General features: G+C 41.7%; 1 protein-coding gene and 1 long non-coding RNA gene across 5 annotated transcripts in view; one reads left to right on the top strand and one right to left on the bottom strand.

The window, feature by feature from the left end:
- grm3 (glutamate receptor, metabotropic 3) overlaps nt 1-13,912 on the top strand; it is a 30,450-nt gene extending 16,538 nt beyond the window's left edge. For both annotated transcript variants that reach the window (XM_046038126.1, XM_046038127.1), the window contains exons 5-11: nt 5,162-5,404; nt 5,520-5,709; nt 7,247-7,556; nt 7,668-7,861; nt 9,283-9,415; nt 12,565-12,742; nt 13,670-13,912. In XM_046038126.1, the coding sequence (XP_045894082.1) occupies nt 5,162-5,404; nt 5,520-5,709; nt 7,247-7,556; nt 7,668-7,861; nt 9,283-9,415; nt 12,565-12,742; nt 13,670-13,746 (1,325 nt within the window). In that variant the 3' untranslated portion in view covers nt 13,747-13,912. The remainder of the gene's footprint in view (nt 1-5,161; nt 5,405-5,519; nt 5,710-7,246; nt 7,557-7,667; nt 7,862-9,282; nt 9,416-12,564; nt 12,743-13,669) is intronic.
- LOC123962167 lies at nt 148-5,817 on the bottom strand. 3 transcript variants are annotated; one of them, XR_006822878.1, is made up of 3 exons: nt 5,453-5,817; nt 5,153-5,369; nt 148-913 (listed from the first exon to the last, which is right to left on the bottom strand). It is a non-coding gene; the product is annotated as an uncharacterized LOC123962167 (long non-coding RNA). The 3 variants fall into 3 exon arrangements; XR_006822880.1 differs by having other exon boundaries at nt 5,584-5,817; XR_006822879.1 differs by lacking the exon at nt 148-913 and having other exon boundaries at nt 5,074-5,369.
- Nucleotides 13,913-16,137: the final 2,225 nt, after the last annotated feature.

Raw genomic sequence — 16,137 nt, 5'->3', positions numbered from 1 at the left:
GAGATTAAATTGACAGTGAGAAAACTATTCTGGACTGTGTCTTGTTAAAGAATGACCCTGTTGCCTTTTCAGGTGTGTGTGTGTGTGTGTGTGTGTGTGTGTGTGTGTGTGTGTGTGTGTGTGTGTGTGTGTGTGTGATATGTCTGTGTTAGCAGAGGCGGTGTGCCTTCAGGGCCATATTGAGCAGAGAGCTTACTGCAACGTTTAGATGCTAGAGAACAACCTTCACTCCTTCTCTCCCTTATTTTCTCTTCACTCTTTCCCTCTGTCTCTCTGTCTCTGTCACCCTCTGTCTTTCTATCTCTCTTTCTCTCACTCTTCGTCACCCTATCTCTCTATATCTCTCTCTGTCTCCGTTCTCTTTCTCACCCAGAAAGTGTCCTACTCTCTCTACATTCAAAAACAGCACATCCCACTCAGACTTCACAAGGTTGCTCTCCTGCCTCCACCGCCTCTCTGCGCCGGTCTGTTCCTCCACTTTGCTCATCCCATCATCCATACTTCACCTTTTCTCTATTGATTCCTCCATCCAAAGGCTTTCCCTCGTTCACCCATATCTCCATTGCCGTCACATCTGTTTCTTGGGTTTCTCTTATGCTATCTCCTCTCTTATTCCTAGTATTCTTCTCCCTCTTCTCCCTTGTCACTTCTCTCCTTTCTTTGCCCTTATCTTGTCTCTTGGCTCATCCTCCCTCCTAGCACCTCCTGCCTTTGGCCTGCCGTTTCTTTCTTTTGTCTCCTCTATCTCACCACCTTTCTTTCAGTCAAGCCTCAGCTCTCTGCTGCCGCACCTTTCATCCTATACATTTCTCTCCCATGTCCGACTTCCTTCTCTCAACCCTATCTGTCCGCTGTTCCCCTGTGGCCTGTTGGTCCGTGGCCCAGGCAGCGCCTTCGTCCGCGGGGACTGAATCTGCAGGGAGAACAAATATAGCCAATGTGATCTCTCTCTGTGTGCGTTTGTGACATGTGAGTGCATCCCTGAGACCATTTCTGTATATGCTGAGGGATGTTTGTGTGTGTGCGTGTGTGTGTGTGAGTGTGTGTGTCTGTGTGTCTGTGGGGCACAGATGTGTAAGGTCAACAACCCTCTGAAAGAAGAAAAAGAGAGACAAGAGAAGTTGGTCACAGCATTAGCATGCAGCTTTGCATCTTTATATTTTACCTGGAACAGATGTGCATTTGTGCATAGACCTATATGCAGTGTTTTATTTGTCAAGCTTAAATCAGGATTAACTCAGGGATTCAGGTGAATTGATGCTTGAAAATGCTTTTTTTGTCAATTCCCTAGCTAACAACTAATCAACAGCCAGCTTTTGAATTTTCAGTCACACATTTACCCAAAGAAAAGATTCGCCCTCTCTCTCTCTCTCTCCACTTTTAGATTACTTATTCCTACTTATTCCTCCCAAGCCCCTTTGCCTCCTCTCTCTCTCTCTCCGCCTTTAATACCCACAATCCCCCTTGGGCTTCGCTTTAGCCCGACATGGCCGAGAACATAATTAATTTCACAGCTTCTGAATGAAAAGCCTGTTTTCACCATGCTTCTAATTAAGCTAGAATAATAAGGTGTTTCTCAAGTTAACGGGAATGCTAAAGTATCTCACAAAAATTAGGGATCTGGTTAGGCAGTGTTATGACAGGAGTTTGTCTCACCTAACTTTATTTCTTTTTTTTGTACTGCTATTTGTTTTATATTCTGTGGCCCCAGCTGTTTGATTAACTGCATTCACGCAAATTTAGGTTGACAATGCAATTAAATATATTCACAGCTGGGCTGCGCAAAGGGAACTTTGTTTTGTTGAGCCCAAACATGTCAATTTATCAATTGCCTAACTCCATAATACACTATATACAGTGCACCTCAGCTACACAACATGAATGATTCAGGGAGATGAATGTTGCTGAGAAGGTATGGTCCACCTTTTGATGATGACAACATCTCGCATGCAAGGAAAGTCACTCAGAGCTGTGAGTAGTGATCAGGGCTGCGCCTGCCGTGGGTCTCAGCTGGACTGGACTGGGCCAGCGGGAAGTATTGTATGGATGAGGTCACACAGAATCATCAATCATCACTGTTTTAGAGCTTAAGCTGTGTCATAGTATGTGCTAGGACGCTGCAGGAGAGCCCACAAGCTGCTGTTAGGAAGCAGTCACCACCTTCAATTAATCAAATGATCAAATTGGTTCAGTTCATGGTGCATCAAAGTTACATGTACAGAAACATGCTGTAGAAATGTAGCTTCCTTTTAGCTGCTCTACCCCACCAGACTCTCTTGACAAAAATAGTAGTTTTCCTCTACTCCGAACTATTGTATGAACTGACATGAAATTTGACACAGACTTTTATGTTACCCTCAGGATGAACTGTAATGACTTTAGTGATCACTTAACTTTTAACTTTATCTAGCACAATCATTTTAAATTTGCTCAATACTTTGGTTTGTGACCAAATACTTGCAAAACTATTGACATTCCATCAGCCTCAGCTGTACTTTGTGCTTAATGCTAATTACCAAGTGGTACCATGCTAACAAGCTAAAGTAAGATGGTGAACACGGTAAACAATATACCTGCTAAATGTCAGCATGTTAGAATTGTAATCCTAAACATGTTAGCATGGTGATGTTAGCATTTAGCTCAAGTACATTCTCACATTGCGGCATGGCTGTAGGACCTTAGGGGGCTTTCGCATCTGCCTCATTTAGTTCTGTTGAATTGCACTGGAGTTTGTTTGTTTTTTGAATGCACCAGTCGCACTCGGGTGCGCACCAAAAGCAGACCAAACAAACGACTATCAAACAAACTCTGGTGTGGTTCACTTGTGATTTGAAAGCAGTTGAACCAACCACAGGATTTATTGATAGCAGATGTGTGATCTAAGCATTATTTCAAAAGCTAAACCACTAACAAACACGTCTGCTGATAGTGAAATGTGTTCAGGAAGCGATCTTATACTTGATCTGTATAAGCTTTATTTCTGGAATCATTTGGTAACCACGTATACATGTCAGCACAGTTAGTTCCCTTAGTCTTGACCAAATGAACCGGACTGCAGGTGTGAAAGCACCCTTAGTCTTGTATAATCTAAAATCTCTGAGCCCACCAGACTTTTTAAATTCAGCCCAGGACAGTGCTGAGGGAAGAGAGGGGAGAGAGTGAGACCTGGGCTGCCTGTCTCAGCCCTCTGCAGTCGCCAGAGGAGTCTTGGTGGCCTTCACCATTCAAACTTGCACCCTCATACACTTTTCTGATAAGCCGCTCTGTCACGTCAGCAAGGTCACTGGTGTTGGTTATAGGGAGGAATCACCAGTCCTCTAAGTCAATTGCTCTTTGACTGTGATCTGTTAGAGGGAAGTCAAGGACAATACACCATCCTCAAATGGGTCTGTAGGCTAATGCCGTTATCTCTTTAGTCTGTATTACACGTAATTACCACATACAGCTAATAAGGCTTCAGCACACATAAGGTCCTAATAAGGTGCAGTTATGATAATTAGCTAGTGGCAAAGTGTTTCTGTGAGTGTGTATGGGTGTCTAAAAGGGGGAAGCATGGCTTGTCTTATTGCTCAGTGTTATTAGCAAACTTTATTATCTGCCAACTTGCTGTATAATGGATTCATATCTTTTCTTCGTCTGAAGATATTATCAGCACCTTCTTATTGAAATCATTTTCATTTAGCTGTCACCTAAACATTTAGCACGAAAATCCAAAGAAGACTTGACACTTCGAATTTCCTGTGACAGAGAGGGAGAGAGAGGAGAAGGATAGAGGGTTGTGCTGTCTCTGTGATTTATGGATTTCATAAACCCTAACCCACTCTGCTGCCATATGACACGCCATTCTTCTCTGAAGACACTGAGCTTTCACAACAATAGCACAACTTTAGCCCTTGTCAGGGTTGCACGCACATGCACACACACACTTTCACAAGCCACTAACAGCAGGGTCAGAGCTTTGGTTCTGTCGGCACAGCCTCCAACAGCACTCAGAGCAATACCTTAACCATCAAACAGTAAAGTAAAACCTAATGGAGCCTACACAGGCGTGTGTGCGCGCACGTCCTTGCACACATATACAGACACATTCCAGCCCAGCAGCTTATCTGTATTTTGATTCATTCCACTGATTCCCAGCTGTACATTTGAAGAAAGAATTTGGCCAGCGATTTCTTCAGCTACGCAACGACACGGAGATATGAGGAAGGCAGCATAGTATCATCAATGCTGCTGTGCGCCGAAGACAGAGAGCCTTGTTATACGTTGAAGTGAGATGCTTTAAAAACCCAGTGTGCACTGCACTATCCCCAGCTGCATCGTCATTTTACAGGGGAGGCAGTAGCGTATAACACTCAGCCCTGTACAGTGTGTCATCAGCACAGAGTTGATTGCTCCGCTGTAAGGACAGAAGTGGCACGGTAGGATTGACATACACTTTGTGTGTGTCAAAACAACGAAGTGTCAGCAATATCAGGTCCAACACTGCCTGTAACGCATCAGTGAGTTACTCCCATTCTGTGGCTACTTTTTTACATGTTTTTTTTTTTTTTAAGTTTTAAGCATCCTGCCAATTTTACAATCTCTTCTGTTCCCTCCTCAGGGTAGATGGTAATCCTTTCATAACAACTTGCATACAAACCAATTTGGCAGTTTCAGCAGTGTACCTCCCTCACATAAAAGACCCAGAGGCTAATTCTATCAATGTGTGGGAAGCTATAGCGCTGCCCAGAGATTCAGTCCCCTGCCTTCATGCCTATATGACTTTATGGGCAGTTTGTTAATGATGTATTTGGTAATAAACATTGTCAGATCAGAATTTAGAGCAGCGTTTTTGTCCCTATGTGACCTTAGGGAAGGATGAGGCCATTGATGCACACAGACATCACCAAGCATACCAGGCATTTATAGCCTCCTAGCAAATACGTTTGTGACTGGCTGGTCTTCAGTAATGAAAACACTACTGTATTGCCCTTCATTTCTGTTCTGGACTCCTAAGGCTTAACTGACCACAGCTTATTGTCTCTGTCCTCACTGCTGCTTTTAAAAGACATCAATGAGACATCAATGGGTTGATTGTTTGTGATTGTTTAGCTTTAATCTCCTTTTTCCACCCGTCTTATCACTTTCTTTTCCACGCTTTGTCTCCACTCACCCCCTCCAGCCCCTTTCTCTCCACCCGGCAGCGAGACAGCAGTGAAGTTCGATTCCCAGGGGGACGGCGTGGGACGATACAACATCTTCAGCTACCAGCGCTCTGCCGATCGCTACGGTTACGTGCCGGTGGGTGAATGGGCAGAGATTCTAAGTCTGAGCAGCGATCTGATCCACTGGCCAAGAGAGGTGGTGCCCACCTCACAGTGCAGCGATCCCTGTGAACGCAATGAGATGAAGAAAATGCAGGCAGGTAGGAGACTGAATTTCAACAATGTTCTGTCAGAGCAACATAACACACCAAGCAGCAGTGCATTTTGAAAAATCTCAGACTGTCACTCTCTGCTGTTCATATTCCTGTTTCCCAGGTGAGTACTGCTGCTGGATCTGTACAGCCTGTGAGCCTCATGAATATCTGGCTGATGAGTTCACCTGCTCGCCCTGTGCTCCTGGCCAGTGGCCCACTGATGACCTGACATCCTGTTACGACCTTCCTGAGGACTATATTATGTGGGAAGATGCCTGGGCCATTGGTCCAATTACTATCGCCTGTGTAGGGTGAGTGATAAAGGGCTGTCAAGATGATGTCAGATTATGACTGGTCCTGAGAGATGTAAGCACATGTGTGTCTGTGTTTGTATGGACCGGAAGGGAAATGACTGTTCTCTAAACCCCTCCCCTGCAGCGATTGTCCAATCATAAAAATGTTTATGAGCTAGTTTTCAAAAAATTCTGTTTAGTATTTATCCACAACACACAACACCCCCTTAGTAACACAGTTACTAAGGGGGTGGGGTTTAGCAAACGGTCAACTCAAGTTCAATGATACAGACATTTTTATGATATGTATTATGATATAGACATATTCTAATATTAGAGGATTTTCGAATTACTGTGATATGTCCATCCGTCCATCGATCGTCAACCGCTTATCCTGTGTACAGGGTCGCGGACTGTGATATGTGTTATACACACACACACACACACACACACACACACACACACACACACTTAAGCAATAGCTCACGACAGGCCATGATATACGCTTATTATATCACAGTTAAGGGGCGTTTTTCGGCCCGATGCGAAGCGTGGGGGCCGGCAATCCCCTTAACTATTATATAATAAGCGTATATCACGGCCTGAAGTGAGCTATTGCTTTTATAAAATGCTTACCAAGTTTGGCAAAAAGAAAGTAGGCTAACAGACGCACTACAATTTGACTTTGTTTTATTTCATCAACAGACATTTCTTTATGAATACAAAAAGTAGTTCCACCAGGCTGCCGGTGGGCTATGACGGTTGCTAAGCAACATAGATCAAAGGCTAGAATTATTAGAGCTATTTATTTATGCACGTTGCCGTTTATTGTGCAGCCACTAGAAATTGAGCAGCGTCAGTAGATTGACTTTGGTAACTTATAATATCCTTTCTCTTGAGTGCCGGCGGCAAGCAGTGCGTAAAATAATAACACTTTAATATTATACCTACCATAAAGGGGCGGATTTGCGTCTCTCCTTGAGCAATAGTCTTTTGAACAGGCTATTGAAACTTAAACTTTGTTGCAATATTGCGGACATCTGGGGCAAGTAGTGGACTGCTGTGTGTGTTTGTGTGTGTTATCGTGTGTGTGAGAGAGGGAAATGTTGAATCATGTAAAAGTAATGATTTCTCTCTCTCTTTCACTCTCTCTCTCATTATTTATTTATTTATTTATCTCCGCCAGTAAAATGCGATGTGTATCAGATCGCATTATAATACCAGGTGTAAATGTGGTGCGAGACTCCCACGAAGCTCAGATTAATTCAATTCAGCTTTATTGGCTGATTAGATTATATATTATAGAGGTTATAACTAAAACCCTGTTTGTGCGGAGTGATACGGATCTGTGCAAAGGAATTCGATGTCATATCTGTTATATACGCTCATTAAATCACTGCTATGAACCAATCAGATTGCTTGATTTGAGCTACCCGTTTTATAAACACATATTTAGCTCTGACCTACTTGTGTAATAGCATAATAAGCACCTAGAAACTGTGACTTCATGAAAAAGCTTGCCTGTCTGGCTGCATAACTTCCCCCCTGTCTACAGGTTCATGTGCACCGGTCTTGTGTTTTGGGTGTTTATCAGACACAACCACACACCGCTGGTCAAAGCGTCAGGCAGAGAGCTATGTTACATCCTCCTCTCTGGAGTCTTCATGTCCTATGCCATGACTTTCCTCTTCTTGGCCAAACCCTCTCCCGCTATCTGTGCCCTGCGGCGCCTCGGCCTGGGCACATCATTCGCTGTCTGCTACTCTGCCCTCCTTACCAAAACTAACAGAATCGCCAGGATTTTCAATGGCGTGAAAGACGGAGCGGGTGCTGTGAGGCCACGCTTCATTAGCCCGTCCTCTCAGGTGAGTGATTGCAGCATCATGTCCATCCATCTGCATCAGTCAGATGGCTGGATGGACAGACAGACAATGGAACTTGATGACCTTACCTACCTTTCCTCAATTCATTTTCAGGTGTTCATCTGTCTGAGTTTAATCTCCGTCCAGTTAGTGATGGTGTCAGTGTGGCTGCTGCTGGAAGTTCCTGGGACACGGCGCTTCACACTCCCAGAGCGACGACAGACTGTCATTCTTAAGTGTAACGTACGCGACTCCAGCATGCTGCTGTCACTGGGATATGATGTGCTCCTGGTCATCCTGTGTACCGTGTAAGTGTGTCAGAGATGGTTTGATTTGGTTCCATCTAAAGTGCTTTATGTTCCCCATCCACAGCGTAAGGTAGTAACGATGGGCCCCAGTGCAGGCTGTTATGTTGTGTGACGAAGCACATGCACACGCACACACACACAGTGTTCATGTCTAGAAGGGAACCCTATATTGGAAAATTTCTGTGCCTTCCTCATTGTGTACAGTTTAACAACAGATAATATCAGATGCAGTAAATGCCAACCCTACTTAATTTAAAGTTCCTAAAATTAGTTTCTTCCATATTAACCATAGTAACATTTTAAATTGAACAGTTCTGTTTGTGTGTATCTCCCTCCAACACACACATGCTGCTGCATGCGCCTGGCCACTGCAGCCTTAAGCAGCCCACCAGTCATGTGTTGGATCTTACAGATGGAATGTGTTACCTAGATTATTGTATTGGCAAAGTACAGACAGTGACTGTCAAAATCCTAAAGCGTCATTACAAACAACCGAGTGCTGCAGGGGAGGTGTCCACTGTGCTGAAATGACCGCATATTTTTTTGGGCATTTTTGGTAGGCCTACAATAACCTCACAAATCAGTACAATGGCCTACTTATCAACACCAACATGTCCTGAAAACAGGCCAGCAACAGCGCGCACACAGTTTATTACTCACAAGCACACACACATACAATCAAACAGGTGCTCGACGCCGACCTTACCCCGAGATGATATCAGCCTTTAAACGGGGAATGGCAGTACATAAGATACACCAAATCCATTGAAAAAGCACTTTTACTAACCTATTTGAAAGGCATCCAATGAGCCACGAGTTGAGCAAAATCTTTGACAATGTCCTCAGTAAGAAATCCAAAACAATCTTATTTAGGAGCTTTGCGACCCTCTCCTCCTGTTCTTTTCTCTCCTGGCTCTTTTTGCAACAACTTTTATGTTTGAATGGCATGACTGCTAGATTGCATGTGTGCTCTGTCAGATTTTGCGTTACACCTATTCGGAGTCACATGATCAAACAGAAACGTAAGATTGGCCAACAATATACACATATTACCCAGCAACCATCATTGCATGTGTAGGCTATGTGACACAAATACCAAAGAAAATAAGAAAATATTAATTTTGTGGAATTTGTAGTATATATATATATATATATTATATTTATTTTAATATTTTTTTTTTTTATATTCCACACATTTGCTTGCTGCAGAATCTTTAATAAAACTACTGACTGACAGCATGGCAAAGGTGGATGTTGACATTTGAGGGTATATATACCACATGAGCTCTGTAATGATGTAGTGACATTTGGCCTCTTTCAATTTAAGAAGTTTTGTTTTCATAGCAACAATCATTTGGGTAGGGTAGGTATCACATTTTTCCAGACTGTGTCTACCTAATTAGATGATTCTTTCCATCTAGGTATGCCTTCAAGACCAGGAAGTGCCCCGAGAACTTCAACGAGGCCAAGTTCATTGGATTCACCATGTACACCACCTGTATAATTTGGCTGGCCTTTCTTCCCATTTTCTATGTCACATCCAGTGACTACAGGGTATCTTGTACACACACTCACACACACACACACAAACATAACAAATATATATAACAAATAATCTCACCATAACTGCTACATGCTTAACCCCAACCCAACTAAATAAAACCAAAATTTTAATCAAAAAGTTCAACATTTACAACATTTCAAAATTTAGGCATTTCAACTTTATTTCCAAGAGTTAGATGAGAGGATTGATACCACTCTTATGTCCATACACTAAAAATGAAGCTACCCGCCAGAAACCATGGAACTTAAGGTTAGTGTGAAGACTGGAAACAGGGAAACAGGTCGAAAGATAACAAAATCCGCCTCCCAGCACCTCTAATTAACAACACAATCACAAACAATTTAACACTAATAAATATCAGTATCAATATCAATTTTATTTATATAGCACACTTAAAACAAAAAGGTTGACCAAGGAGCTTCACAGGTTAAAATACAACAACAAGACACTACTTACACAGTAAAAGTACAGCAATAACACATTATAATATACAATATACGATATATAGTGATATTAAAATTGCCAGGAATAATAACAGACTTAACTCGAAGGAAAAGAAAAGAGATGTGTTTTTAACAGTGACGTTCGAGAGTTGGGGAGCGGTTCTGATTTGGACTGGCAGGTTTTTCCACAGGTTAGGGGCAGCTACACTAAAGGCTCTGGATCGCCTCTGGTTTTAAGTCTGCTTCTGGGTACATCCAGTAGGAGGAGATTGGCGGATCTCAGCACTCTAGCTTCAGTATGAACATGAAGAAGCTCTGTTTAGTACATTGGAGCCAATAAATTAAGGCATTTAAAAGTAAGATTTTAAAATCAAATGTAATGAACAGGAAGCCAGTGGAGGGAGCGCAACACAGGTGTGATGTGGTCCCTCTTCTACTTTCCTGTCAGGAGGCGGGCAGCAGCATTTTAGGACTAACTGCAGGCACTGAATAGATGACTTGTCGAAGCCCACATATAAGGAGTTGCAATAGTCAAGCCGGGAAGATGTAAAGTCATTGATCACCCTCTTTATATTTTTAGGAGGGAGATAGGCCTTTACCTTGGCTATAGTTATCAACTGGAAAAAGCAGGATCTAACAGTGGCGGATATCTGTTTATCAAATTTAAATGCACTATCCAATGCAACACCAAGACTCCTCACAGTTGAGTGGTTGTTTGAAGTTAAAAGGCCGAGAGAATCTACATCAAGCAGTTCAGGGTGTCCATACACTATGATCTCTGTCTTGTCTCCGTTTAGGTTGAGGAAATTTAGGTTCATCCATGTTTTGATGTCCTTCATACAGTCAAGCAGGGGCTGCAGTGAGCCCTTTGTTTTTACATTCAGGGGGAAATAAATTTGAATATCGTCTGCAAAACAGTGGAAAGAGAGCTCATACCTCTCAAAAATGGAGGCCAGGGGCAGCATATACAAAGAAAATAAGATGGGGCCTAAGACAGAACCTTGAGGGACACCACAAGTAAATGGTGCTGTCTCAGAGGAATAATCACAGAGGTGGACAGAGAAGCTCCTATCTGTTAGATAGTATTGAAACCACCTAAGTGCAGTACCTTTGATTCCCACACAATTTTCCAACCGTGACAAGAGGATTGAGTGGTCAACAGTGTCAAAGGCAGCAGTGAGGTTTAAGAACACTAGGACAGCAGAAACTCCTGAGTCAACAGTTAAAATCAAGTCATTAAAAACTCTTAAAAGTGCCTTTTCATAAACATTATCATTAATTAAAAATGTTTGCAGCTGGGTAAAAACTACTTTCTCCAGGACTTTAGATAAGAAAGACAGTTTAGAGATGGGCCTGAAGTTGGAGAGAACAGAGGGGTCGAGATTGTCCTTTTTTAACAGGGACTGTACAACAGCATGTTTGAAGGCGGACCGAACATAACCAGAGACAAGACAGGTATTTATCAATGACAAAATACATGGTCGAACGGTATCAAAGACTTCTATAATCAGACGAGAGGGAATGCTCTTGTGTTGAATCTTCTTTGTTTAAGGCATATAAAAGCTTGAAAAAAGTGTACAAATGACAATAAGCTTCTTTACGAGGGATTATGTTCCCAAAATGACAAATTATACCTTTAACTCCAAAATATTATGATTTACATTCTGGGAACCTGTTGTTTTAAATCCTCAAACAGGGGGAGAGTCTCTTAAATGTGGCTATGTGAGCATTTTTTGTGCCCCACGTCATTAATACAAGCACACAGGTCACAACAGTGACTGCACAGGTGTAGTAGCAACTTGTCCCAGCTCTGCAGTATTGGGATTGCAAACAGACATGCTCCGTCAAACTGCTGACACATGTCCAGATTTAACAGCAAAGCGGAGTGTTCACCTGATCCATACAAATCTCAAGCATACACAGACACACACACCTTAAGCACACACACACTGTGCACTGTATCAAAGGGCATAAGAGAAGAGTGCTGATGAGGGCTGCTCATTTGATCCCTGTAGAAAACAGCTCACTTTCTCACTGCTCTCCCTGTCTCTCTGTCTCTCTCTCCCTCTCCCTCTCTCTTTGGAAATAAGCATTTCTTTGGCCTTGTAATCTGACTTTAAGATTAGTCAGGCAGAGGCATAATATCACCAACATACACAACCACCCACTTACACACACGGAGGGAAATACAGCATACACCTCTCCAGACCTACCTAAGACAGTATTTAACATTGATTTCGTACAATAAATCACAGAGAATGAAGTTAAAGCTAGGGCCTCTGTAGTCTCTGTTGATTAAGTCTTTTATTGATCCATCCTGTATTTGTTATCCTCACTGTAATTGTTTTCCCCTGGACTGCTGCAAGGTAAAAAAATCTGCCAATGAAGAGTTATCCTCTCACTTTAAGGCCTCATTGGGTCTGCTTATGTAAAGAGACTGATTCATTACTTTAGCCGTTTTTATGCTCTAAATTTATCTGCAGTTTATCGAATCGGCTTTTATTTATTATTGTTTTATTTTCTGTTCAGCACTTTGTAATACTCATTCAAAAAGTCCCTTTGAAAAACGCTCATTATTAGAGATTATTATCACCAAATTAGCTCTTAAGAGCAATTACTCTGAACTACATTAGCATAAGATTTATCCATCAAAGTCTGGCTACTAATTACTGTCTCCCCCTTTTTTTTCTCTGCAGGTCCAGACCACTACCATGTGTATCTCAGTCAGTCTGAGTGGCTTTGTGGTTCTGGGCTGTATGTTTGCTCCCAAGGTCCATATCATCATGTTCCAGCCCCAGAAGAATGTGACCAGCCATAGGCTTAACCTCAATCGCTTCAGTGTCAGTGGGGCTGCCACCACATACGCATCTCACGGTGGGTTACATACAGTTAACTAATTTTTAAAGAGACAGGGTTTAGAGCAGCACTCTCTCTGTCTTGTTTTTTTAGTATGCCTCTGACAACATTCAATATTCAATATAGCACAAGGACAGCCCTATGTTCAAGGTGTGTAGCTGTAGTGTTGAACAGTGCGATGAGATGCCAAGAAAGAAGCTAAGAAGTTAACTAACATGTTTATTAACCATATGTAGGACACATTGTAACCCAGAATAAATATAAAACCACAGTGCATAATTGGCCTCACAAAAAACATCATTAATGGGTTAGGTGCAATTCTTTCCAAATGACTTGTAAAGTCATAGCAGTGATATTACATTTATTACTGATTAGGTTTGCATTTAAACCACCACTCGTATTTTACTTTAGCTTAAGCTTTGGGTGGACTTTTACCATAAAATAGCTAAATGCCAGGGTAGTTTTGTCATTCATTATTGTTGGATTGTTGCACTGAATCTACATTGTGCTTGTAACATAAAGTTGGTGGCCATTTCTAATGTGTACTTATGGTCCCTTGACAGTCTTAAGATGCTGCTCTATTTTAAATTTAAATAGCTCATTTCATTACTAACTCCAGGCTGTTGGGGTTCAAATATCAATAAAGGGGAGTCCAATTTGTTTGTTACCTGCACTGGTGTGCACCATGGCTCATGCAGTGTTTTCTCTAGCCTATAGTGTCGATACCTCTGTCAAGTCAAGCTTTCTAAACTGTAGCTTCAAATGTAATGGCACAGTGTGATAAAGATATTTCTTACTGCTAGTTTTAAGAAAATGTTTTCCATTTCTTTTGTGGCAGCAACTGGCTTTAATGAGCAATTATCTCATGTCTAAGAATGCTTGATTTCCCTCTTTCTATGCAATTATCTTCTCCCTTCTTCTTTCTCATTTTATCACTTTTTCTAGCTTCTGTCAGTGCCCACCACGTCCCCACCGTGTGCAATGGGAGAGAAATTGTCGACTCCACTACTTCTTCTCTGTGACCACATCCAGTCCACTCCCTAAATCTGCCCCCACGACTGTTAGCCAATCCATGAACGTTATCCTCCTGAATTATCATTCTCCACCTCATACACAGACACACACACACACACACACATACATACATACATACAAATGTATACACAAATAAACGCACAAACATCCTTCCTTGTGGACTAGAATTGTATTGTTTCACAAATGTAGAAAGTGTGTAACTATAATTAAATTATTTTCTAGGGATGTACATACATGGAATTGACATTGTTGTAAGTAGAGAAACAAAAGAACAAAAAAAAGTTTTTAGGAGGAATTTTTGGAGCCTTTGTTTTTGATAGCTTTGTTATGATGCGGTGTAAATAGACATGCACTTAATCATGGTAGGAGGGTGTGTGTTCCTCAGTCTGGATGCACATTTGTGGCTCTGCCTGTCTCACCTGCAATATCCCACAGACTTTTTATTCTCATGCTTTTTTGTAGGTCTCATTGTAATAACCAATTATGTATGCATTTCTATTGTGTATCTGTACATTTGTATATTATACTACTGATGGTTCAAACAGCACAATGTTGACAGTCTTGTAACCCTAGTATGAATGTGGCTAAAAGCATAAACTGGATAGTATAAAATGGCTGGAACAGACATGTACAAAAGTCCATCAAACCCATCGACTTACAGTTACACTGTGCCAGAACACAATTTTAAGTTAGAGAATTCGTCTATTCACATCTTGATAGATTTGCATCCTAGATCCGTATAAAGAACCCATTGTGGTTGGGTTTTTTTGCAAGAAAATATGTTTTGCTTTTGATACAAATGTTAATTTTTCTATTTCTAATCATGGGATCCCTTTATCTAAATGGCCATAGTTCCAGACATGTGTTCAACAAACCAGCAGTATGTTTACTCCCACTCTCAAACTGCTGTTTCTTTAGAGGATTGCTGTAATCAATTGCTAATAATAACTAACAGCAGGGCTAAAAAGATGTAGTACATCAAATGCATTTCTTCTGCCTCAAAACTGTCAATACAGACAGTGCTGCGATACCCGGTAATTATGAATTTGTACTCAAATACAAATAGAGGGAAACTGTCTGCTTTGCTGAGCACATGCTGAATTTTTTTCCAACTACAGGGGGAGTGGTAGCTTATGTTTTGTGCCCCGTAGATACAGTATGTGGTGATGTTTTGAATATGGCTATGTGCCTTAATGTATGTTTGATAGTGCTCTGGGTAGAGGTTGTAAAATCAGTTTTACATTACCAGCTGCAAATTCTTGTTTGGCAACTGTAAAAGTGACCCCAGTATAGAGTACATGTTTCAGGGCAACACTATGCCAGTTAGTTTTATTCCCTGCCTAGCCTTCTGCCATTGATTGTTTACCTGAAGTGTTGAAACAGTGAATCTGAGGAATCCTTAGGTTAAATCGACTCTCTCTCTACCCCTCCTTCTTTCTCCAGTCTGTGATTAAAAAAAACACAAAATGGATTTTTCTGATAGACACCCATCACACTGATTTTGACTTTACATTTTTTTACAGCTTAGGGGCTCTAATAAAAGAAGGAGGGGGACGAGACGCACACATACCATTAAGATGAAGTTGTTGACTCGTCGACTTATTGAAGTGTGCAGTTTACATGTCTGTGTTAAATGTGTTGATGTTGAGAGGCACAGTGGAGCAGCTGGCTTCGGCAGTCCCGGAGAGGCTCACGGGAGGAGGCAGAGCACACAATGTCAGCTGCTGGCAGATCCCATCTAACAAAAAAGGATGTTAGAGTAGATCTCGTATACATGACATACATGACATTGATCAAAACGTCCATACACATCAAACTCTTTGGAGATTTAACAGGCTTTCTGCTGGGTGACAGTTATGAGGTGGTGGGAATAAATGACAAAAACAAATAAAGTTTTTATAAGAAAATCTAAATTGCATTGTAGTAGGCCTAAATTATGAATAAACTTATAAATGGTTACATACTATAATATGCTGTCTAAAATAAACTGTGACTGTTACTTGATATTTCTAACAAAATCTGTGATCAGAATCACTTTTTTGCTTCCCCTGACAAGCATTTGAAATCTGGTTTCTTCGTGTTAAAATTCATAGAGTAGGCTAGGTACGGGCAGAACTGTTTGAACATTCATCTATTGACCGGTCCACACCTTTTCACAGCCGGTCTCCAAGAGCACCCTGTGATTATCATACTGAATGATAGATTGAAAGAATTTTAGAGGATGCACCAAGACGAGTCGACCTACATCGGGGTGTGTGTTAGGTACAGAGAGCAGGAGGAGAGAGCGATGTGGCAGAGCAGAGGGGAGCTGCTGCTGGATTATGTAAAGCACTCCCACAGCCCAGAAGTCACAGCGCTTCTATCGAAGCTCAAAGCAT

The sequence above is a fragment of the Micropterus dolomieu genome, linkage group LG22, assembly GCF_021292245.1.
Source record: "Micropterus dolomieu isolate WLL.071019.BEF.003 ecotype Adirondacks linkage group LG22, ASM2129224v1, whole genome shotgun sequence".
NCBI lineage: Eukaryota > Metazoa > Chordata > Actinopteri > Centrarchiformes > Centrarchidae > Micropterus > Micropterus dolomieu.
The sequence above is the reverse complement of the archived record's forward strand: the minus strand, read 5'-3'. Positions and strand labels throughout refer to the sequence as shown.